General features: G+C 41.3%; 1 protein-coding gene across 4 annotated transcripts in view; it reads right to left on the reverse strand.

The window, feature by feature from the left end:
- The window catches only part of LOC132911272 (basement membrane-specific heparan sulfate proteoglycan core protein-like), a 175,786-nt gene that overhangs the window by 7,740 nt on the left and 144,203 nt on the right, over positions 1–23,843 (reverse strand). For 2 of the 4 annotated variants that reach the window (XM_060967830.1, XM_060967831.1), the window contains exons 4-5: positions 3,813–4,023; positions 1,282–1,341 (exon numbers count right to left, since the gene is read on the reverse strand). In XM_060967830.1, the coding sequence (XP_060823813.1) occupies positions 1,282–1,341; positions 3,813–4,023 (271 nt within the window). The remainder of the gene's footprint in view (positions 1–1,281; positions 1,342–3,812; positions 4,024–23,843) is intronic. The other 2 variants (XM_060967832.1, XM_060967833.1) reach the window with 1 other exon arrangement.

The following is a 23,843-nucleotide window of genomic DNA, read 5'->3' on the forward strand; positions in this document are numbered from 1 at the left end:
AGAAAAAAATATATACTTTGGATGTTCCAATAATGATACAATCGAAGAAGGGGGGAAAAGGGTGATTCAGCGTGGAAGAATAGGTTGAAAATGTAGAATAATATTTTTTCGTACGAGGCTTTGTTTTCGGGAAATTCAATTTTTAATATCTTTCTTCGGCATTTATATGCCGGGGCTTCGTCTGGCATTTGAAGAATTAAAAATGCAAATTACGTTGGAGACTGTGTAATAATTTCATTCAGAAATCCACCATGGACAGTGTTTTAAATCACATTTGTATTACGAAAATGAATTTGAGATTTCTTTGGAAACCCTCATGAGCCGTTTCGAGATAGATTTTTCACTTAACAATGAACTCAATAACATAACAATGTAAATCATAATACAAGTTTGACAAAATATAAGTTGATATATAGTTCCATTCACAATGAAATATTAATAGCATCAGAAAAGCTAGAACAATTATACCAACTGAACGGTCTTCCAAAACGTTACGTTACTCTAATATCGCCCTATTAGTTCCATAAAAATTAAGCAAAGAAACACAGCACCATAAAAATGTTGCTAAGAAACTGTATCGGATAGAATAGTACGAGTATTGAAAGTCAATTTTTTCGAAAACAGATAGTCCTACGAAAAACGTATCATTTCATATAGTCGACTTATTCTTCGCAGAATATCACCTTCTTCCTATTAATATTCTAACTATTGGCACACTCCGTATATGCATCTATGGTAATTACAGTCAAAACGCAACAAATTATCGAACATCAAAGCAGAAGCATAACGAAGTGCAACCAGAAGCATCCATCCCAAGGCAGGTCGAGCACGTGCGATTATTATCTCTTTAACGTATCTCGTTGCATTACAAAGTTCATCAGACTGGATTATTCCGCGGGTACATAATTCCGAGGCAATTAGAAAACGCGTGTCGTCGCATATACGTGGCTGGATTCCAGGTCAGCAGGTGTGACGATCAGTGAAACGGATCCCCTTTTACTAGTTAATGTCAGCTCGACCAGCCCTCGTAAAACAAAACCATCCGGTACTGAGGGGGTTGAATTAATTAACATTAAACGGAAGGTGGACGTGCATGCACTGATAGAGCACGAGCCGGCATATACAGACATGCTGGCCACATGCACAGTGAACGGATTTTATATATATATATATATGCAGAGGCAGCCATCCGTTGATCTACACATTGGTCGCAATAAAACGTCTATAGCAGCAAGTTCAACAGCTTGGAAAAGGAGTTCTGTTCTTGCGTGATTCTCTAACCTGAGTTGAACGTCCGATGAATGGCGTTCGGTGTGGTGGTGGCGGGGACAGGGGCACTTTCTGGAATGGGAGGACAGAAAAGATATCGAGTTAATCGATTTCGTCGAGAGAGATCTACCGTTTCGTGGGTGGCCCGGGGATTGAATTGCCACCGAAACCATCCTGATATAGGTTACGTTCGCTGTTCAACTGGTATATGTATATGTATATACGTATATACAACACGTACGTATGCATAGCGCATCGTTGTTCATTCATAGCGTTCGTGGCCCCTTTTCTTGTCCTCAGTAACGGCCCGTCGTTTTCTTCTATCGTGATAACAGCTTCGCAGCTCTTTTACCGGCTATGTGAATTTATCTTTCCTGTACTAGTTTTCACGGGGAGTAAAGTTTGTTTCTCGGAGAATAATTTGACGTTGAACTAATTAAAAGAGAATCTTAAATATTTTTCCTTCTGGCCGTTTAACCCATTACCACGTATTTATCATAATATTATGAGTTCGTCAACTCTTTTACATTTCATAAAATCGTGAAAATCTAGCTGGAAGAAATAAACGGCGAAAGAAATATTAAACGAATCCTTAATGGAATTCCCAATCGTACTCAGGATATTAGAGAATAGAATTCGATAATAAAAATTGATTGAAAACGATCGCGAATGAAGCGATGCGTTAAAGCAACCTAGGTACCTAAATTTAAATAATACGAATAAAATTTTGAATATCCAGGGAGTATGTAATTCTAGTAAATTAACTGCACGATCATCGATTTTCATTGGAAAAATCGATGCTCGCCAACTGACGAGCAATTACTGTTATGCACGCATGTATGCTGTCTCGTGATAGAGACAGATACACGCAGAAGCCACGAACATAATTAATGAACAGCGTTGCTCGTGCACGCACACTCTTCGGAATCACGTGAACCGCGGAAACAGTTTACGTGGCAATAACTCAAAGAAGCTATCTAATTAAACTGTTACCTGGCAATTCTCGATCCACACTGACGATCGAGAGTCAATGGTTCGCGAAAAAGTTCGAAACATCGTCCAATTATATTTATGAAAATAACGTAATCAGTAAGTCAGTCGATATTAAATTATCGTCATATAAACCGGATAGCTCTTTCATCGGATTATTTGCATTTAATTTACGCATAAACATTGTACATTGTTATTCATCACAAATCATCAGTAGCGCGATTAATTGCGATAAAGCGTAATGATTAACTTCCGTAAACGTGTAAAGTACTAAATAATTGATGCTCGTTAACGCGTAATAGTGCACTGCACAGATAACCCGTGGAACATAAAAAGGAGTCGACCAATTGTAACTCGATAAAGTAACGTAATTACGTGGAACTTCGATACAAGTGCTAATTGATAACGAAAATCGATAATTAAACGGAACAAACACGCAGATGAAAACAGGGACAAAAATACGTGAAAAATAAATTATACAAACGTGAACAACGTGTCAGCATTCTTTGGTAATGTTCCATCGATCACGGTTATTTGGTCACAAACAGTAATTAAACTACAGAATTTTATGCATTTGTGAGAAATTTAAAGATACAGAAAAACCATAGAACACGTTTGACGAATACTTTTATGAGACAAACATGAAGGCAATAAATGAGGAAGAAAGATACTCGAAAATTAAATTACGCGAACGTGCTAACATCGTTTAATATCGATCCATTGATCTTATAACGGTGACTCGAACATACTTAATAACGCGAACAAGCACGATGCTCGATAATTCACAAGGACTTTTAATTGACGCCGTAACGTCAACCACTGTTTGTAATCTAAAGTGTTGTCGTAGCGGCGTGGTTGCAACCTGCGCTCGACGTTGACAGCACCATCAATTAGGCGAATTAATTGCACAACAGAAGTACTAGGAGATGAAATCGACGGTTAGTAGGGCACGTTTATCAGAATATCCCGTCAGATACAAAATACAAACGAAGGGGTTGGATCGAACGTGTGAGAAAAAGAAATGTGAAATGGGGGGCCGACCTCTTTAAAATGTTAACGTTTCACGGTAACAGGCATGCAAGCGGAAAGCTTCAGTCCCTTTTCTCATGCTGGTGCGTAGTCAAGGTACCGGAAGTGTCTTTCCTGATCGACCAGGTGGTAGACACGTACGCAAACATTGAGAAATTCTCTCTGTTTCATCTAGACTCTATTACGAAGTAGTCGAATATTTACAGTGGTATAGAGATTTTGTTTCGTCAATGGAATGAGTAATCCTTTCGCGTAACTTTTTTTTACGAATATTTTCTATCGATCTACTGGAAGAAAATCTACCGCAAGATTAGTATTTTATATGACATGAACGAAAATACAAGCAAAAGAGAAGACTATTTCTAATGGTAAAAATTGTAGACAAAATTCTTTTCAATTCTACATAGTCGACATTCCATTTCTACGCAGTAACCACTTCAATATAGAACTGAAATTTCTTGAAACGTGTGAAGCACGCGAAAGGATTAATCGTAAGGATAATGTTAACATAACTGCAGTTTTACCTTCGACTCTCAACACGAAGGCTAAATTCAATTTGGGCTCGGTGTTAACTTGGCATTCGTAAACCCCAGCGTCACGTTGCTGAACGTAATCGATCTTCAACGTCCATTCGTCAGATGCTTCGGGATGTTTCACGGAGAATCTTTCGTCCCCCGTGTACGCATAGATGGACGACGTGAGTATATGTAAATCTCTTTTACGTATCCAAGACACCTGAAAACAAAATGACGTTGGTTGAGCATCATTGAAATTTCAACAAAAGTTTTAGGACCGTCGACATTACTCGTTTCCAACATCGTTCTCGTCTCGACGTTTCAAAGGTATTCTCTCTCATCAGGTCGGAGAAAGCTTCTTCTCGTTTCCACGAAAAGATTTGCTGCACGCTTGATCCGATTCGATCGACCTAGTTTTCACGAATCACTGTAATTTGTCCTCAGCTAGATCAGTGGATCCAGAGGTTCTTCTAATTGCGTAATTTTATCGTTAACGATTGGTTCCATTGAAAGTAGTTCCAAGGAAAGGAATGTTAATTTCTCATAAAATTGTCCATTATTGACTATCGATCGATAGGTAACTAATTTTGCAACAGTAGGTCGAAATAACAAGGATGTCGATGAAGTGGACGTAACATTTAACAGATTTATATAATACATTTGTTAAATCTGTTAGCAAATGTATAATAAAATTTCTATTGATCTAACAGAGTAGTCTCTGACGTTTTAACAAAGTATAATAATATAACTAAGGTGTAACATATATTTTTCTTTAGTACAAGTTAAACCACAGACGAGACACTATAAGTATATTTAATAACACATATTTAATACAAATTTGAAATTCGAAATTGAAAAGAATATTGAATTTCCTCTTTCGCGTGTTTTTTTTTTTAAATAAGAGTTATTTCAAATATATTCGAAATTATTTAAAAAATCATATTCGCGCTGATCGCAACTCAGGCACATAAAACCCGATAAATTATACAAACTCGTCCTATCAAACGGGTAATCTGATATATGACTCGCAATATTCAAAAATATTCATCGGCGATTATATCGTAATCGAAATTGAAGATTTTATCAACGGCATATTTGAGCATGTTATCGGCGAATAATTGGCTGCGTTAACGACCGCAATGAATCGATAGAGACGTTCGACAAATTTAATAAAGTGGTCCTGATAATTCAGCCGGGTATGATCGCGGTTGAAAAATACCCGAAATTTCCCGAGCTTTATCCGCTTATCGACATTTATGGCTGATCGTTAAATGTCTCCCGTAGACCGTCCAACAATTACACAAGTACGTGACGGTCCTACGACGGCCGTTCCTACGCCAAAAGTCACCCCTCGATGGGTTACCCCTCTTTGGAAGGCGTCGCGCGCTTATGGATGCCGGTACTTCCAACCCCAACGACGGGGCTCGTTAAACGTATGTTCACCGGGAAGAAGATCTTCTCGCCCTCGTTAATTATTCTCCACTGCATCCTTCTGCGACATACAGAGAGACACAGTGAATGGAACGGAAAGGTAGTCCCACACCGGGAGTCGAAGAGGAGAAGGGGGTTGAAAACGCAATCCTTCTCTGTCAAGAACGAAGACGTCGAAACGTTTGGATTCCGCGAGAAGTTTTCGACGTCAGACGTTCGATAAGGATTCCTCGTTTCGCTTTACGACCTTCCAACCCCCACAGAATACCGACCACTTTCGCGAGATTAATCGAAATATCGCGTATTTTGATATCGCCGATGTTTATCACGCGGCCGTAACCACGACGAATATTTTCTAGACAACCGCGTTAAAATTCGATACGGAAATTAAACGACGTTAGCACGTCGTTCGGAATAATTCCGTTTCCGATCGAATCCGCGAAAATAATCCGTCCTCCCGCGAGATTCGAATTTGCGGGGTGAAATTTTTTTTCTCTATGCAGAAAATTCCTCTCCGCCGTGGAACTCGCGTTATTTTGATACGAATTGAGGCCGCGTTTCACGCCAGAGATGTTCCGCGAATTTATTCTGCGAATTCGGGCACCCGTAACGAGCGATATGGAAAGAGGCGGAGAAACACATAGGAGAGATAGAAAACGAGAGGACCGAGGGACGTTGCAGAGAGATATGAAAGGGAAAACGCGCGACATGGACGAAGAAGGATCTTTTAAATATAAATTTCGTGCACGAGCATTCTTTATCGTCGCGTAATCTTTTCTACGAAAGAGAAGAGGAATAGGCCAGTTATCATCTCGCACTTTTTACATCTAGCGGACTAGCTCCACCGGGGAAAATTAAATATCTTCCTGCCCTTACGCCAGCCATTGCCCCACGGGGTCGAATATCTTCGTAAGTCAGCCACGGACATCTTATAGTTTCGAACTCGCCTCTCGGCGCTGAGATTACACGGCGGAGAACAAGGATGTTACGTGCTCTACGTGTTATCGCGGAATTTTATCCCTATTAAAGTACAACGAGGCGAGAAATCTGCGAATAGAAGGAACGTGCTTTCTGGGTAGCGGCGCTGCGCTTCAAACATTCCGCTTACGTAGCAGCGTTTTAATTACAGGAATATTTTTCTAGCGGGGAAGACGGCGAGCTGAATACAAAAATTTTCGCGCCAGGTAAACATAAATATCGTTCGAGTTTTATGGGGAAATGTAATGCAAATTCTACTCCACGTGAAGTTTCTTTGCTCCCCAAGTTGGAATTAAAGTTTGTCATAGTTCGGTTAGCACGGATCTGATCACGAATCAACGATCCCTTTAACGTTCTTTGAATCTCATTCAAAGCAGTTCAAACTAATTTTTATTTTTCTCTTACAATAAATCTCTATACTCTTGTGAAAATTGTTCCGACAAAGATTTAAGTCTCTGTTGAAGGACCAAGCTTGAAACAACCGCGTTTCTTCGTTGAGATTCGACTACGAGAAATTACCGACGAACAAAGAGCGCCATCTATACTAGCTGCAGGTTAGTGCTTGGCAATAAACGTGCCTTGTTTAAGAAGGAACTACCAAAGAAGATCAAGAAGAGAGTTACCTGCTCCCCGCGAGGTTTCCTTTCCTTTTGTACGCTATCTATGGTTAAGAGAAAACAGATAAAGAAGCGATAGTGGTTGTTTGGAGCAGATGCTCGTGATACTCGCTACGTAAAACATCTCGGAGCGCAATTTGCCGGGTGGTAACCAGCGTAAGACTTTCAGTGGCTTTGCCCTTTCAAAGTCAGAAGGACTTGCCATTTTCTGCTTAGGCCAACCCGAAAGCGACCTGGAAAGTGGCCTGGAAAGGTGGCCTTTGAATCGCTACGTGCACCTCCAACTGCGATCTTCATCTCCTATTAATCCGGCAACGTTATTCGTTTCAAGATTCTCCGGAGATTCCGGTGCTCTTGAATCAAACAAGCTTTCGAAAGAAAGAGACGAGCAATAGGAAAAAAGGAAAACAGAAATGCCTTAACATCGGATAAAGGGCACGTAGCAGTTTAACACAGCGAAAGGGTGGGAGGTAGGGATAGAAGATGTGGAAAAAGAAGAAATGTAGAGCGCAGCTGGGAGTCGAACGAATTTTCCCGGGGATACGAAGAATTTCCTCGAGGCAGGGAATATTTCCTGTTCGTGTCTCCCTTTCGTAGCGCGGCGTGTCTCAACCCCTTGCGGGGGTGCCGCAACGTACGTGCAGGCATTTTCTAAACGGCGTCGACGGAACGACTGTTGCGGCCTCGACACGCAGGCAAGTCGTGTCGCGATTCCGTGCGGAGGGTTGCGAGCGACGAAGCGTCCCAACCATTGACGAAGAAAATGGAGAAGCCTCCGATCCGCCCCGTGGAACGATGATTTTCTCAACCATTCAAGGTAATTTCTCGGGATAAAAGGTCTACCACGCAAGGTACATCTGAGACGACGCGGCGAAATAGAGGGTTGGAGAGTGCAACGGTGGAAATGGAAGGGGTGGAAATGATGGGAACCGTTCGTCGTTGGTAAACTCGATTTACAGACGCTTGCGATGTGGGTTTTCCACTTGTACTTATCTAGGCGCCATCGTCTTATTTTCGCGCTTTTCTTATTTCGCCTCTTTCGCAGGCTTTCGTAAGATCCACGGGCGCAGTCGAGCGTGTCAATCAGTTTAAGGGAGGCAGATCGGTTTGCCTCAATTTTATTTCGTACATTCTACGCGGCAGATGCGCGACAAACATTGACTGACGGCTGGGGATAAAAGTACGACAGCGCTGAGACGCTGGGAAATGGAACGATGTTGAGGTGTTAGTCGCGCGAGAACGTAGCAAGTCGTTTGTTGCGAGCGAAGCTTTGAAGTGAAACTGTAACGGCATTAAATGAAACCTTTGATCCTTTCGAACACAGTGATACGGGGATCATGACATGAAAATCGTACTTCGCGAATCCTGTGAAACAAAGTGGTGAGAAGATCAAACGATGGAAACGTTGGTAACAAATTATTCCTCGACGCTGGAAACGCCAATCATCCTATGGGTTCTGGCCGATCATTTTATCGTAAGCTGGTTGGTACACAGCCCGATAGAAATTAGAGATACCAATTAGCAGGTGGTATCAATTTAATGGCCACCCTCGCTGTCGTTCGTCATCGTCGTTGCAGCGAACTGCGTTCGACGTGGGTGTTGCTCGTTGATTATCGTCACCGTCGTTATCGTTGTCATTACTTGAATATCCCATCGATTGCAGCTTCTCTCTGTTCCACTATCCAGGCTATTATATGTCCTGTATCTGTGCCGCTCATCTTCTCGCTCGCATGGTCGTTCATTACCTGCCCATCCGTACTCGCTATGCTGTTAACGGCGAAATCGAGGCTTAGCATTTATAACGCCACGTATATACACTGTCCGCCATAAGTATCAGGATATCTAGCGCGTTTAGACGATATGAGATATTTTTCGTTCACGATGAGTACCTTTCATTTGTCAGTTATATTTTATCATAAATTTCCTATTCTACTCATACTATCGTTTCGCGATGTAAAATATCGACTAAAGCAAGATTTATTACATAATTGTGCAAGGAGTGGTTTTCGATAGCTTTCCAGACAATGAAATTATACGCGTTTCCCATATGTACGTATGTTGTTTGTCAATAAATACCAAGTACAAATACAACCAATGCTGAACGAAGACAGACACAAGTGTAAACAAAAAAGTTCAAATACATCTTCGCTAATTGCATATGCAAAATAAGTCCGCTGGAGTTAACGTGATTAAATGTATTATTATTTAAAACAATAGATTCCATATGCAAAGTATCTTTTCGTTTTGATGATAATATCGTTAACTCGCTGGAACAGTGACGCGAAAAACGATTTTGTCAATGAACTATTTCCTAAGATAAGAGCGTCGTTACTTCACCTAACAAAATTATACCTATTACTTCGCAAGAAGAATGCAACTGCGCTATCGTCGAAATAAAGGAAAGTCTTCGAATCTTCAAATTGTTAAAAATCACAGATTTCCTCACTGCATCAAGTAAATCAGATTTCTGACTATCCAATCAGGTTACTGGAATTTCCTCCGATAAAAACAGATGTAATTCACATCTTGAAGTATCGGGTGTTCCTAATGAAATAATAGCGAATGCAGAAGCGTCGCGGAAATTGCGCTGTTCGCACCCCCGACGAGATGAAACGAGACTAATGCTTGGTAATTGGGCGAACTTCAGGAACGCCAACCTGAAACGTTCACGAGAAAGGCCGGAGAGGGGGTCGGGTAGTTAGACATGGCAAGAGTCCAAATTTCGCCTACTCTCGTGCAAAAGTCTGAACGAAAACGTTAGAAAAGGAGACAGAAATAAAGAACTTGGAAAGAAACAAAGAGGACAGAAGCAAAAATAAAATGAGAAAGAAGCGAAAGACTGGAAGCTCTTTCGAACAAACTTCTGCCCTCGTTCCCGTGTAAATTCGTCGTGCCACGATTTTACTTCACCTTCGTCGGCGACCAAGTTCCAATGAGAAGCTCGAAGAAAAATGAGAACAGGATGTAACGAAAAGAAGTCAGGCGAAAAAAAAACAAGAGAAGGTAAACGCGAGAGAAGCTTTTCCCAGTGAACGATCGAACCGATGGACTAATTAGTATCGGAGCTGCGCAGTTTCCTCGCAGCCTAACGCGCGGGCTACACCCTCCAAAAGCTTCCACCAGTAGCTCGACTAGAAGGTACGACTAGGTGCTGTCTTGGGGATAGTTCCCCGTTAATGAGCTCCTGGTAACGACGTCTTTTTCCTCCGTGCCCATATATCCTGGAGAGATCTCGTTCTAGCCTCCAGCCCGGTGCATTCTCTCGCGCCTTTACAACCCTCTTTGCACTCGATCATCCCTCCCATTTTCACCTTCATCATTCAACTATTCTGAGAGTCGGCCAAATATTCGCGATCCTCTGTATTCGACGTTCGTTGCACCACGCCACGGAATCGTCGCGATCGAATAATACCGTTCCCAAACTTTTAAATTATACATAGGAGCACTTCGCACGTCTCGTGTTTTCGATATAGAAACGGAATTCGCGGATTTTCAATAGGCATAACGGCTATGAATTTAATCGAAGGCGTTCTCTCGACAAATTGAAATTTATACAAATGACGCTAGTTTGTCACTTTGTATTTATTATTTATTTTCTGTTTTCAAGGGACTCTTTAAATTTAAGTTTTTGTAGATATCTTTGCCCTCTTTCTTCGTATTCCTTTATAATTCTTTGTAATCCTTCAAAGGGTGCATTTTCTCCAATTGAAATTTTCCTAAGCAACCCTACACTCTGTTGCATTGTTTCCCTTTACAATTCTTCTTAATCTAAATGCTTATTAAGCATTACTCTATTTTATTATATATGTACATATATATATATTTATCTATTTTATTATATAATTATTTTACGATATTTTACAACTTTTTTCACAGGATGAATCTCCTCCAATCGAAACTTTTCGTAAATTTCATCAGTCTGCTGTTTCTTAACGATATTTTCACCGAAGGTGTGAATTACTTCGCCCTTCAAATTGCTATTCCTAATGGTCTCGCCGATCGTGTACAATGTCTTCATTAAGGGATCTTCAAAGTTCGCCGATAGATTCTAAGAAAAGCTCACCACTAAGGGCAGGTTCTTTATCACAACTTTCAAGGAAAGTTCGCGGCTCGTTTCCCTTAAAATTCGCCTCGCGCGGTCCATGGCGCAGCTCGTACCAAGGTGTGCTTCATAAATCCTGCTCGGCTATTGCGTGCACCAGCCAGTGGCCAATAAACGGTACGTGCGAGCTGGCATGAATCACAGTCGCCTCGGTTGAAAAAGAGGGTGCAGGCCAAAGGGGTAGATCGGCAAAGGACGAGCGTGAGGTGAAAAGGGCTGGCGTTGTCCGCTTGTCAATATCGAAAATTAGAAATTCGAAGCAGGTCTCTCACATGCGTGTCTATGTATCTATGTATGTACGGCGAGACGTGTGTATGTAGACATTTTGCTCGGTGACAGAGGGGTTGGCGCACGTGAATAGACGTGGCTAGGTGGACGCGTAACCTCGACCATTGCTTGTAAATGCAGGCACCGAAAACACTCCGTGATCTCGCTACGTTCGCACACCCTCCCGTGGCGCATAAATCAAACAATATCGATCACCTGTTTACTTTGCCGTCTGCACAGCGGCGTTTGCTATTACTATGTCGCCACGGAGCAATATATCGCTGGAATGGGCATACCTCCGTATGCTTTTCATTCTGTCACCGGTCGCGTATTTTCGGCAAAATTCCGTAGATATGGCCGATTTACGAATGCCTCTCTCTCTCTTTCTCTTTCTGCCTGTCCCTTTCTCTGTGTGTATACTTCGATGTATCGTGTATTCGCTTTCCGTGGACGATGCAACGTCGGAAATTCAACAGGACCGAAGCATTCCGGGCAAGAAACGAGATTAGCCGACTAATGGATTTCGAGCGGTTAATTCGATGGTTGAAAGTAAATTCGAGGGAATGGATTTTGTGGCAAGTCCACGGCAAACTACCGACTCTGAAGTTAAGGATAATTTCTGTACAAATAAATGTGAACAGAGAGTCAAATTGCGCTGTTCTTGATTAATTTCAACCGCAGAGGCTTTTTTCTACGTCTAGTGACTTTCCTCGATTTCCGATCGATAGAAACTAAGTTTAACCAATTACAAAGCATCGGTAAAATTTCTAAAACGGGAAACGGTGAAACTCACTGACGAATGGAAATCGTTTGAAGGGTATCAAGTATCCAAGTCTCTGTTATGTGTTTTTTTTCCGGCTCTCTAGGTTGGATTTTCGACCGTTCCCTTCTTTTCATCCCTCTCTCTGCCTTTTTCTCTCCCGCGGTCCGGTTTTGATGCCGGTTTGATTGGAAAACGTTCATACTCATTTGTTGCGCCACGGTCAGCCGGAGAATACACATACGTCACGTGTACACGTGTTATTATCCTGTAAAGCTCACTTTTATGGACACGCTTTTATCAACAGTACGGACATCTGTTCTGCTATCGATATCGCTTGGGTGCCGGCCTAAAATTAATGGTTGTTCCAGACAGGAAACAAGCCGTCGCCATTAAAAGTATCGCGCTCGGTTTAATCGACAGTCCTGAGCGTAAATTGACTGATGCGATCGAAGCGAACGCGTAGAGTGCAGCTACCAACGAGAGGAACAGAGACAGAGGCAAAGACAAAGACAGAGAGGGTGTTACGATCCTCCTAGTGCTGCCTTTCGTCTCGATATTTTGGCAGTTGGATACGTTTCGTTGCTTTTCGAAAAATAAAAGAACTGGCTAACGAATGGACTCGACCCATTCCGGTCCAATAGCCGAAATTCCACTATCCACACGATGGGGAACGTTGTTCGATAATTCAATGGTTGGTGTTCGCATAAACGTTAATAAGTAACGTGATGGACGATGTTACATAAATTAGATAGGACACGTTGATCTCTGCTGCATTATCCGGACGTCAAATTCGATGTAATTTGCTTGTAATCTGGCAGACAGATCGCGGCTGAATCGGAGATGCGTTCAACAGCTATTTCGAATAATTTATCTGTCGTTTGTCCTTCTATCCACTGCTGGTTCTCCATTTGCTGCATCTATAGGTTGGACAAGTGTCGAAGAAAGATTCATCAGACAACGATTATGCCAGGATAACGTCGATATTCGGGAAGCGCGAAACAACGAGGTCAAGAAGGGAACGTTACTCTTCATTCTGAATGAGAAATCGTCCTATTTCGTCTTCCGCAGCCTGGAATGGCGAGCAAGTGCAATTCGCGTAAGACCTCTGTATAACCAATGTTTTCCTCGTGTGAAAATAGTATTCGCGTACGGTAGAAATTTATTCCTATTTCTGCGAGCGGACTGGCGTCTCTTGCAATTACTTTCTTCGAGAACATTTTTCTCGCGTGAACGTTAAAGCTCTTTCCTATGCGCTTAGTACTTTCAGCTCGCTTCTTCGTCGTGTCTTAGGTTCTCGAAACGCTAATCTAATCTTGTTTCGCTATACTGTTTTTCCACACTATCCTATAATTCAAGTTACTATGGTTCATCCTATATATGTGTACGTGTGTATATATGCATACGTACTCAATTGAGAACTTCATGGCCGAGTATAGTTTTATCGACGTCCTATAACAGGCAGCTATGAGCTGCTGCAATTAAGAGTTCTGTAAGGTCATAGTCTAAAGTTCGCTTTGAAACATCATGTTTCGTATCGTGATTTTAATTAAAGTAATGGTATCATTTGTTCAAAGTTATTGATAAAGTCGGTATAGCTTTACTTCGGCAATTAGTATTTGTTCTTCGCTTTTAATTAATTGGCTTCCATTGTCTGTGTTTTCTAGTTTTTCAAATGTTTGCGACAAAAGAGGGAAAAATATAGAGAATACAGATCTCTTCTTCGTAATTGGACTAACCGATGTGGAGTTTAATGAATCATAAATTACCAGTACCAATATACTCTCTTATATAACAGGAACAATTTTCTATCAAGTAAATAAAGTTTTATAAATTACAAGTACTATAATCATCTTATTTCGTCATATTATAAGATTATAAAAAACTCCTGTATCATTTGCAATCAGTATCTTTTCAAGTCACTAACGTTATTAATTAATAAATTATCGTGTATACAGTGTAGACGATTATCTCTTCCAAATGACTGTGAATTCTACTAAATGAATTCAATTACTTTTCTTATAGTTTCTAAAAAGTATTTTAGTACATTCTCCTACATGATTTAAAAGCGAGCAACCGCTCATCCTGAATCGGACCATCGTGTTTTCTCGACGCTGGCGAGGGACAAAGAACGGATAGAAGCGATTCGTTCAAAAGGGAAACGTGTGCACGGATCGGTCGCAAGAAAAGCTGTTCGCCGTAGTCGTAAATTTTCCCGAGCGAAAGATCGCGCTGAAACTCGCGGTCTTCGCTAGGACATCGAAATAATTTGAAAGACAGCACACGACTGTCGCTTACGTAAGCTCCGCTTGTAGGATCGAAGGGGTGGCTTCGTGGTGTCGACTCAGCCTCGCTGTCGTTTTTCCACGGCCTTATCCAGCAACGTCTGCAATCCAACCTTCTCTCGTCGACTTTCATCGGCGTAGCTTCTTTCGCGCGAAAGGAAAAGTTAAATTTGCATTCGTAGCGTCGTCTGACGAGCACGGCCCTTTTCTGCTTTCCACTTTTTCGATATTCCTACGCTTCCCCTTTCTCCCTTACGTTTCTTCGTGTCTCCCTTCCCTCTTTCTCGCCTTTAAGCACGGCCCTTTTTCCTCGATCATCACGGAGTGTCTACTACGACTTCTTCCACGTCTATCGCTTTCGAATTCAGATTTATTCACAATATAAATTTATAAAGTTGTCGCGTGGGTCGGAAGAGAAACTCGACATTGGTCGAGCGTCCTGCCCTCGAACGCAGCCACGACTCCTTTGAAACTTCCTTTTCGTTCGACAAATCTCACGATGCGTTTGCACCTCCACGCTTCCCCGTTATTCGATTCCTTCGGGAACACCAGCCACTTTCATGCACTCGTGTTGATGTTAATGTTAAGCAACGCTAAAGCGCCAACTCGACGCAGGCTTTGCGGGCTGCATAAATGTTGAGGTTGCGGATCTATCTGGATCTAGTCACTGTGGTAGTAGATACGTATAGGTAAGGCGTATTCTCCATCGTGAGATACATACGTGTGCTGGATACAAGCGCGAATCAGAAGGAAATCGCGACTATGAATATACCAGACGAAAAGAAAGAAAATACTTCGTTTCAAGATTCATAGGAATTTTTTGTTTCTTTGTCGATGCTGTTTTGAATATAAAGCACTACGAAGAATACTCGTAGTGTCAGGTGTGCATTCGTACTACTCGGAGCCTGTTGCTATCATCTTTCTCATACATGTAACTCGTCTTCTGGCTGCGTCGATTTTGCAAATCTTTTTCTTTCGTTCTCGTTGCATCACTTTCGCTTTCCATCGGTAATCGATCAATCATCCGTGTGTCGAAGCGAACGAAAGGCCGGGCAAATGGAAAATGGAAAAGTTATGTTCGACGCGTGTACAGTCCCCGGTTATGGAAATGCGTCATCGTGTTCGTGAATATTTAGCGTATTGAAAATTCAATTTCGCCGCCGCCCCATTCTCCCAAACAACTGTCTTCTAACGTACTCTAAACATTGTTAACCCCCTTTAACGTTGTCACGGTACGTGTACGTAGTTACACACGTCACACTGCTATTTACTGACAGCGAATATTAGTAAATGGCTCTTATCGTATCGATCGTTATACATCAATTAATACGTGTCGGTCCAATCAACTCGCCGTACGTCTATCAATTAGCACAATCTTGGGTAAATGTCGTGTGTAAAGTGAACGTGCAAGTCGCAGTTTGAGAGAAACCACACAAATATAGACTATGAACGTGTACACATTTACCACTTGGAGTTTAGCAGTACGACGTGACCCAACTATGAAGATGAGGAAGAAAGTTCAAAAAAGAAACTTTAAAAAAAGGAAGCAAGAAATACGAGAAACATCAGCATTTTACAAAATATATAAAATATTCAAATAGAGTACTACTATAACGAATCTCCTCTGAGATGGCATTTTTCTAGTTTCATTCAAAAAGATATACATGAATCGCAGCTTGTTTATAACAATAGTCAAAGTAAACGATCGATAGTCGACGAAATAAATTACAGGTCGTTGGTTAGCGAGGCGGATGAAGATCAGAGTCTCGTTACGGATATTTTACGCGGCAAACAAGCCACCGCAGGCTGGCTGCCGCAAAATGAAACTATTCGCATAAGTGGGACGGACGTTTACACGCGTTTGTTCGATGTAATTAATGGTCGCATAGTTCGTGTAAAATAAACTGAGACCGATGAATACAGGCGGCCAGTCAGCGCTGGTTCAAAGATACCCGGGTTATTTCATTATTCGTGAATTTAGCACCGAACACCGGAACGTAACCAAGCTGGAAATCGAATCGACTAAATGGAATTGCCGTGAACGTTCTCTCTTGCCTCTAATAAGCGTGACACGCTACTCTTTTTCGACCCTCTGTAGTCATCGTCGTTCACTTTGGACTCGTTTGCAACAGCGTGCAACACGCGTGTATTCTACGTGACTGGATTTATTTATTCTAACGAAGATTACGCGCGGTCTAGCGCGGCACGTGATTGATCGCACGACTTTACGGCAGTTTATTTTCCCGTTTTTCCTCTTTCCTTGTGTTTTTTCCCCCTCTTTTCCTTCTCCACCTCTTCTGTTTTCGGTCGTCGTCGTTTGTTGTCGACCTCTCTGTTTTTCGTCAGCCTGTCCACGCGTGCCTCCCCCGCCGTCGATCATACCTTTGAAACGAACATTCCACGCGTCCCGATATCGATTTCCTATAAAACCTTCGGGGAGATGCACCACGTTCAAAGGAGCAACGGCACACGGTCTCGTGATCGGTGAATTTCGAACAATGTCGGGAATAGATGGAACCGATGCGAGACCGTTTCATTTGCCTCGATGAAAGGAATCAGGGAAAAGGAAAAACGCACAACTCGTGGTACCTGGCGCGCGTGCATAAATTAGACGAACTGGATATAAATGCCTCTGATACTCTGTTCGTCCGACACACGCTATTCAGGTACACGCTATTTCTCGTAAAATAGAACAACTAATCGCAAACATGAATATTCATTTCAGAAATCGAGGGATTTGAAGAAAAAGAACTTTACAAGTAATTGTAAAAGCATTTCGAAATTTTTATAGAAAATGTAAAATTTGAAAATTCCAACCAATTAATTATTGTAAAGCAAGTACCTTGTATTTATTTATTGGTTAATATCGACAGTAGCTAGCTATTAATATCAACAGTAAAGATACAGTACCCTTTGGCATACAAAGAGAATAGGCAAATTGAAATACCGTTCGTGCAAAGAGTTAGTAATCTCTTTAGTCGGTCTAAACATAGAAGTGAATGAAGATAGAAAATTCAATAAAAAGTCTTCTCTATTAAATATAAAAATACACCTTGTATTATACTTGGAATTACAATATACTAGCATGATACGCTTTATGCGTGGATTATATGCAAGTACAAGATTGCATTTTCGATTTAAAAAGGATCCTCCAAATAAATAGTAATCTCATTTTCGTAAGAAAAAATACGTGTCCTAGTTTCCAGCGAACCTTTCCGTTACCGTAGAACGCCACGAAGAAAGTTCCAAATGGGCGTGAAAGTTGCGCTCGGTTATAAATTGATATAGAAAATCGCGTTCCGAAGTTGTTGAAGAGAAAAGGATCGTTTCGTGCGTGTAGAAGAACACTCGATCGTGGGAGTCCTGAGAGGGAACGTCGCTGTGTGTATACACGGGAATAGAAGGGTGAAACCACGAAGGCAAACCAGTCCTTTAGGATTAAAATAAATCCTAATCTGGCACAGGTCGTAAAGTCAAGAGGGAGGGTCGAGCCCTCGGGCCTTAGGTCGACGGTACGTGTAGTAAGGAAGAGAAGGATGGAGGAAGAAAAGGAGCAAATAGAAGGGTCTCAAACACACCAGCAGGAAATGTTACCTTAAATACACTAAGCTTCCTCTCCTTGTACCTTTCCTTTCCACCCATGAGATTTTCACCTGGACTGTGTGTACAGATATTAATCCCTAGCGCGACTGGAAGAAAGAGGAAAATCCATCGTGATATTCTGTGTACCAGCGGAGGAACGGGTAGACTGAACTCAATTTTGTAAGATCAACGAAAAGGAACTTGTTACATGCCAGGGTATCGCGTTCTCTCTCTCTCTCTCTCTCTTTCCTTCCTTTCTAGATGATGTGGGTCAGGTTTCTTCAGAAACATTCAAGTCCGGAAGTTTGTCGAGATTGGACAAAAAGTTTCGAAAAGCGTATCGTAAATATATACAAGAGGCATTCGATGGCTGGTAAGCAGTTGTTATCAGGGAAGTCAGTTCCTTTTATGGTACAAGATAAGAACGCTGGGCACGTCCAGCCAGCGTTTGGAAAACGGGGAAATATTCATAAAGGAGGGATAATGCGGTTTGAATGTTGAAGTGTTTGCGAAGGTTAACCAGAAGGAAAATAGTTATACGTATCTCATTTACAAATCCAATTGATAAACAAAAGATACATTCTCTGGGATTAAAAAAAAAGAAAAGCCAAAGATACACAAAAGTGTAGCAAGACTTCAACATCTTAAAATCCAACCATAGACTTTGCACGTACAAAATAATTAAACGGGACACAAATGTAGTTCCCTTGAAACTTGTTCATAATCGAATTTGGCGATTAAATATTTACGTAACTTAATTGCTTAGCCTAGACAAATTACTTAGCTCGACTCGAGCATTCTGCTGATTCAAAAATAACTCTTCTAAATTGGTTTCATATTTTACCAGTATAATCACGAAACTCCTGTCTCGTTACAATACTAACGAAATTTCCAAATGTTTTATATAAACCATAAAATATAGACATAAACTATCTACTAATACGAAAAATTACATTTAACCATTAATACAAAGACGATAAAAAGGACTCCTCGTTGGGATCGTATTCCGTATACAAAGACAGGTTCGTACACAATAATCACGACAGATGTTTCATCAGGGGTACGGCGCTATCAATTACGTAAAAGCATCGTATCTCGACCTGGAAACGAAAGCAGCCAATATTTGCAGTAAACAAGCCCGGCCGTCCTGATTTCGAATTACGGGAAACTGGAACTGTAAAAAGTATTGCAGGATACAATAAATAAATACGGACATGTATCCCAGGGTTGTGTGTTTCATCGGTGTGCAACGTGAACACGCCGCCGTGTCTCGAATTGTCCGCCGGTTATAGCCTGGTACAACGTTGTAGCTCATCCGTGCAGTATTGTACGGTAACACAGGTTCTGGGGTGTAGCGGGGTTAGTAATGGTCGAGCACTAGGCAAACAAAGTATCTACGTTGTCCGTGGGGGTAGCTCAGAGGGGCTGGCCTGGCTTCGACGATGTTGAGTTAGCTCGAGATAGGTTAGTGTAGCCAGGCTAGAGAGGTCGAGTGTTGTATGATATGATACTCGACAAACGGCTTCCACGACCAAGTGAGTACCTAGGAAAGTACGCCTGGTGTTCGTACTAGCATCCCCTAAAAATAAACATCCCTCGGCGCGCGTGTACACCGCCTCGCGCCGGTCAACCTCCCAATCCTCGTGTTCGTGTCCTCTTCTTTCGCCAAGACGAAATTACGACGATGCGACAACATTTGGGATACGTTTCGTGTTAATAAATTCTTTTTAATTTTGTGTCAAGTGATTTTTTTTTAAGAAAATGTAAAAAGATATTTGGATACTTATATTGATTTTTGAAACATTTCATAATTGAAAGAAATAAGGGGACAGCTGCAACTTTAAATAATCGAAGCAAAGCAATTCGAGTTCCATCAAAGTAGGAGCACTTTTTGATATTCATATAGTCCACTGAATCTCTTAAAAAGTTTTTGAGGTTATTAGATGTATGTGAATACAAAGGAACGCGTGGATAAATTGTAAGGTAGAAAATATATATTTTAAATACTGAAGTGTAAATACAAAGTTCGGAACATAATTGAGCTGATCTAGAGCCGCACGCTAGCAATGTTACCCTATGGCTGAAAACCCTGAAGCCATCGTCGCCTATCTACTGTTTATAGTTTGCCTTCGTCGCAGTCTTTTGCCTATACGCTGTCGATGGCTTCAGTGCTTGAGAAAACTAAAGACCAGACGTAGAGTTTTCTTAGAAGAGATGACTACATCAACAAAATTAAACAGATTAATTCGAAGTTCTTAATATCAGTGTTACTTCGATAACATCTCTCTGCAAACGTCTCCCTTTTCTAAGATAGTAGAATTTTAAATTGATATCTTCCCCAATTCCTTGGATTTTATGGAACACGAAGACATTCCAAACCGACTTCGAAGAATGTAATAAACATTACCGTGAATAAATAATCCGATTTGTACGAAATTCCTTTACGAGTGACAATCCTCTCTTTGTTGAGAATCAGAAAAATGTGAGATAATTCTATTTAAATGTTAGAAACAATTCTTCTGGCTTCGATAAATCCCTGCATAACGAGATTCAAATTTAGCAAACGATTCGTCTTCGTTAAATCGTAACGAAATTAAAAGTCTATAGACAGAAGGTAGTTCGAAAGACAATATCGTTATGAATCCAGACAGAAATAATGATTCGAGCGTTTTATTCAGATGGAAGGAATTCTCAATGTCGCTTAATTTAACAGCTAAAGAGTTCAAACAAGGAGAACTGTTTATCCGCGAAACGATATGCTCAAGGAGAAAAATTGTGAATTTCCTTTTCTTTTCTACTCGTTCGGATGGAACTGCCTGGAAAGAAAAATGCATCTTTCCGCAATGATATAAACGGACTATTCTATCGATCAAATCGATCAGTGGAAAACCGCGAGTTTTTGACCGACTGCCTCTCGTTTATCGTTGATTATATTTTTCTGGCTCGAATGGCACTTGCAGATCAGCTTCTTTTTGCATTTGTAATTTCGCGCAAGTTATTACCGCGGCATATTTACCGCGAATTTTCATGGCAAATATGCGAATGAACGTTTTCACAGACGAAAAATCGCGGGTAGCTGGACATATCACTTTACGGAACGAAATATCCCGGATATTGATTGGGCTCTCATTTCGAACGCAAAGCGCATGTTATATCTCGTGTCCGACGGTCCACTTTGGCTGCTCTTTCCAAACTATAAAACTAATCCTCGTAAATCCTCGTGGACTAACAGACAAACATTGACATTTCGATGAAACGATTCGTTATTTCGTCTAATTATCCCCTTTCGTGATATTCTATTACCCTGGAAACTTCTTTCAGACCAATCGATTCATGTTATATCATCGCGGCACAATTTCCCGAAATATTCCGGCGGAATCCTCTTTGTCTCTTTTCAACGGATCTGCAAATTGATTCGTAACATAAAGCACAGAAAGCTTCGTATATCGCGGAGTTAAACGCGTGTACTTGAGGCGAGACTTCAAAGGCAGAGCAGGGCTAGTGAGAGGCGCGAGAACAGATGAAACGAGAAAGAGAGGAAAGCTTTGTGAGATCTCGCGTTACCACGGTCGCAAATCGATCTCACCAAGACCGAGACATCGCGTCAACTGTCTTCGTCATTCTCTCCGGTTGGTCGGCTGAGCTTCGCCGGTGACCCCGTTTTTGTAGACACCGGCCCACTCCTGGTCTTTTTCATTTGTTATTCACAGGTCGGTGATTTTTAAAAGAAAGCCTCCGCAATAATTATTACCGTGGGCAATCTTTGGCCCGCATTCAAAGAAATCGTCTGTTCCAAGAGCATTCCGAGAGGGCGACGACAGTCGGTACCCGGTTTCTACTCTCGAGAAGGCGAAAAAGAGGGGTAGAACTTGAGACGAGGGAAGAAGAGAGACAGATAGATAGATAGATAGAGAGAGAGAGAGAAAGAGGGTGAGAAAGGGAAATGTTGGAGGGCGGCTCGGGGAGAATATAATGAGGAAAGCCTTACGGGTTTTACGGGGTCTATATTCGGCTCGTCATTACCGTCGTTCGTTTCTCGTGTACGAATTTCATCCTTCGTCCTTCCCCTCTTCGTTTCTGCCCTTCTCTTTCCCTCTTTCTTCTTTCTCACCGCTCGGTTACTTCCTTTATTTCTTTCTTTTCCCTTCTTCTGCAGGTTTTTTTTCTTTTTTATTACTTCCTTTCCCACAGCTTTCCACTCAAGGCCATTATGTTACCGGCACAATGCCCGCCAATGAGGATTGTGGGGAACGATTGCTGATTCCGTACTCGAAGAGTAGCACGACAGACTGATATAACGGTACAGTTTTCGATTATCACCAGTTCTCGGCTTCCACTTCTTCTTTTACACCCAGTCATCCTTTAAATTTCCGTTTCTTCTTCTCTTTCATATGATCGATACAGAGGATCGTACAGAACACGTGTACGTGCAGTTACATTGAGTGTTGGACATTGATGTACACAGCCGTAACATAGACAGCGAATTTGTAATTAAAACTTGACAACTTTACGGAGTAAACTTGAAATAATTTCTGTTTCTAATGCTTCGATGAGAGAACGTTCCTTTCTTAACCTTTGTTTTTACTCGAAAGAGGGAATAATTTTATTTAACGGTACAATGCTGTATCTGTATATCCTCGTTCACAACGTGAACCACGCGATCTCGGATCATTTGTTAAACCGACTCTTAACTCCACAGAGAAATTATAACGATCGCTTCTACGTCGATACATCGTAGGAAGTAATCAAGCCAACGACTTCATCGTGTCGCGAAATCCTCGGTCACAGCTTCTATTTTATCATCAGGAAATTAAGAACAAGAAGCAGGAGTAACCGAGCGAGCATTTATCGAATCTTTAATAATAGTCCTTACTGACTTGCTTTGAGGAAGGAAGGGCTCCTTAAAGGAACTGCAATGCATAAGCGCTTTATAATCCAACGTTGCGTTGCAAAGCGCAGCTTTTCTTGAAGGGTATTGCCTTTTATCTTGATTAAACGCTCGAACAGAGATTCGTTTTTCCAGGGAATGCGTTCTCTTCACGTACCCGCGCACAAAGAGCACCGGAGTCAACGGGCAAAGTCGCGGGATAAATAAGGGACTCGCGTGCAATTACGTGGACAGTTAGTTTCGAGACAACGCATTTATTCCAACCTCTGCCAGAGGAGCTTTGTAGTCGAGTGTGCTTGGCCTGTTCAGCCGGTCAGACGGCCAGAGGATTCGCTAATAGGCCTTCAGGAACAGCACCACAATCCCAGAAAGCTCTCTCTCTCTCTGCTCCATCCTATTTATTCTGGATTCTCAGAATCTACGAATATGGCTTCGTAAGTCAGAGAACGACAAATTGGGAAAAGAGGACGAGCTCGACGAGGTATTAGATTATCGTCAATATGATATAGTTAATTTTGCAGACGTGTAAAATCAGTCAGAATTTAGTATTCAAAAAACGTTGTTAAATAGCACGCATTTCATGAGAGAAAAACATAACGGCTCACGATTCTCGTGTTCTATAAGGAGCAATTTTGAAATTCAATATGTTATGAATCATGTTTGTATCATTAATTTCGCCTCCTTATGCGATTTTAGTCAAGTAAAAAATAGAAATTGATAAAATGAACGAAATTTTGGAAGAAGGAACAGCACGAACGTTGAAAGGTATTGTTAAGATCTCCGTCATTTCATTTGAATAAGAACACAATAGAAATAGAAAATAATCTTCTATTATCTTGAATATCTTATTATATCTTATTATAAATTGAACAATTAATAATTTATATTCTACACTTTGCGAGTTAAGATCGTAGCTTGAAGTGTCTACAAAAGAAAAAGATCTTTTTGTCTGCGTCTGATTATGAACGGGTCGATCTACTGTCTGTTAACTCTTGCTCGATCATTGTCGATGCGGAATTATCGAAGTTCTTTAGTGTTTGTAATTACTAGCTCAGATCAATCCAAACGCTGTCGAGAGCCAATTAATTCTTTTAGAAAGCTACTTCTTCGTGGATTATTCCTATCGTTTC

The sequence above is a fragment of the Bombus pascuorum genome, chromosome 10, assembly GCF_905332965.1.
Source record: "Bombus pascuorum chromosome 10, iyBomPasc1.1, whole genome shotgun sequence".
Classification (NCBI taxonomy): domain Eukaryota; kingdom Metazoa; phylum Arthropoda; class Insecta; order Hymenoptera; family Apidae; genus Bombus; species Bombus pascuorum.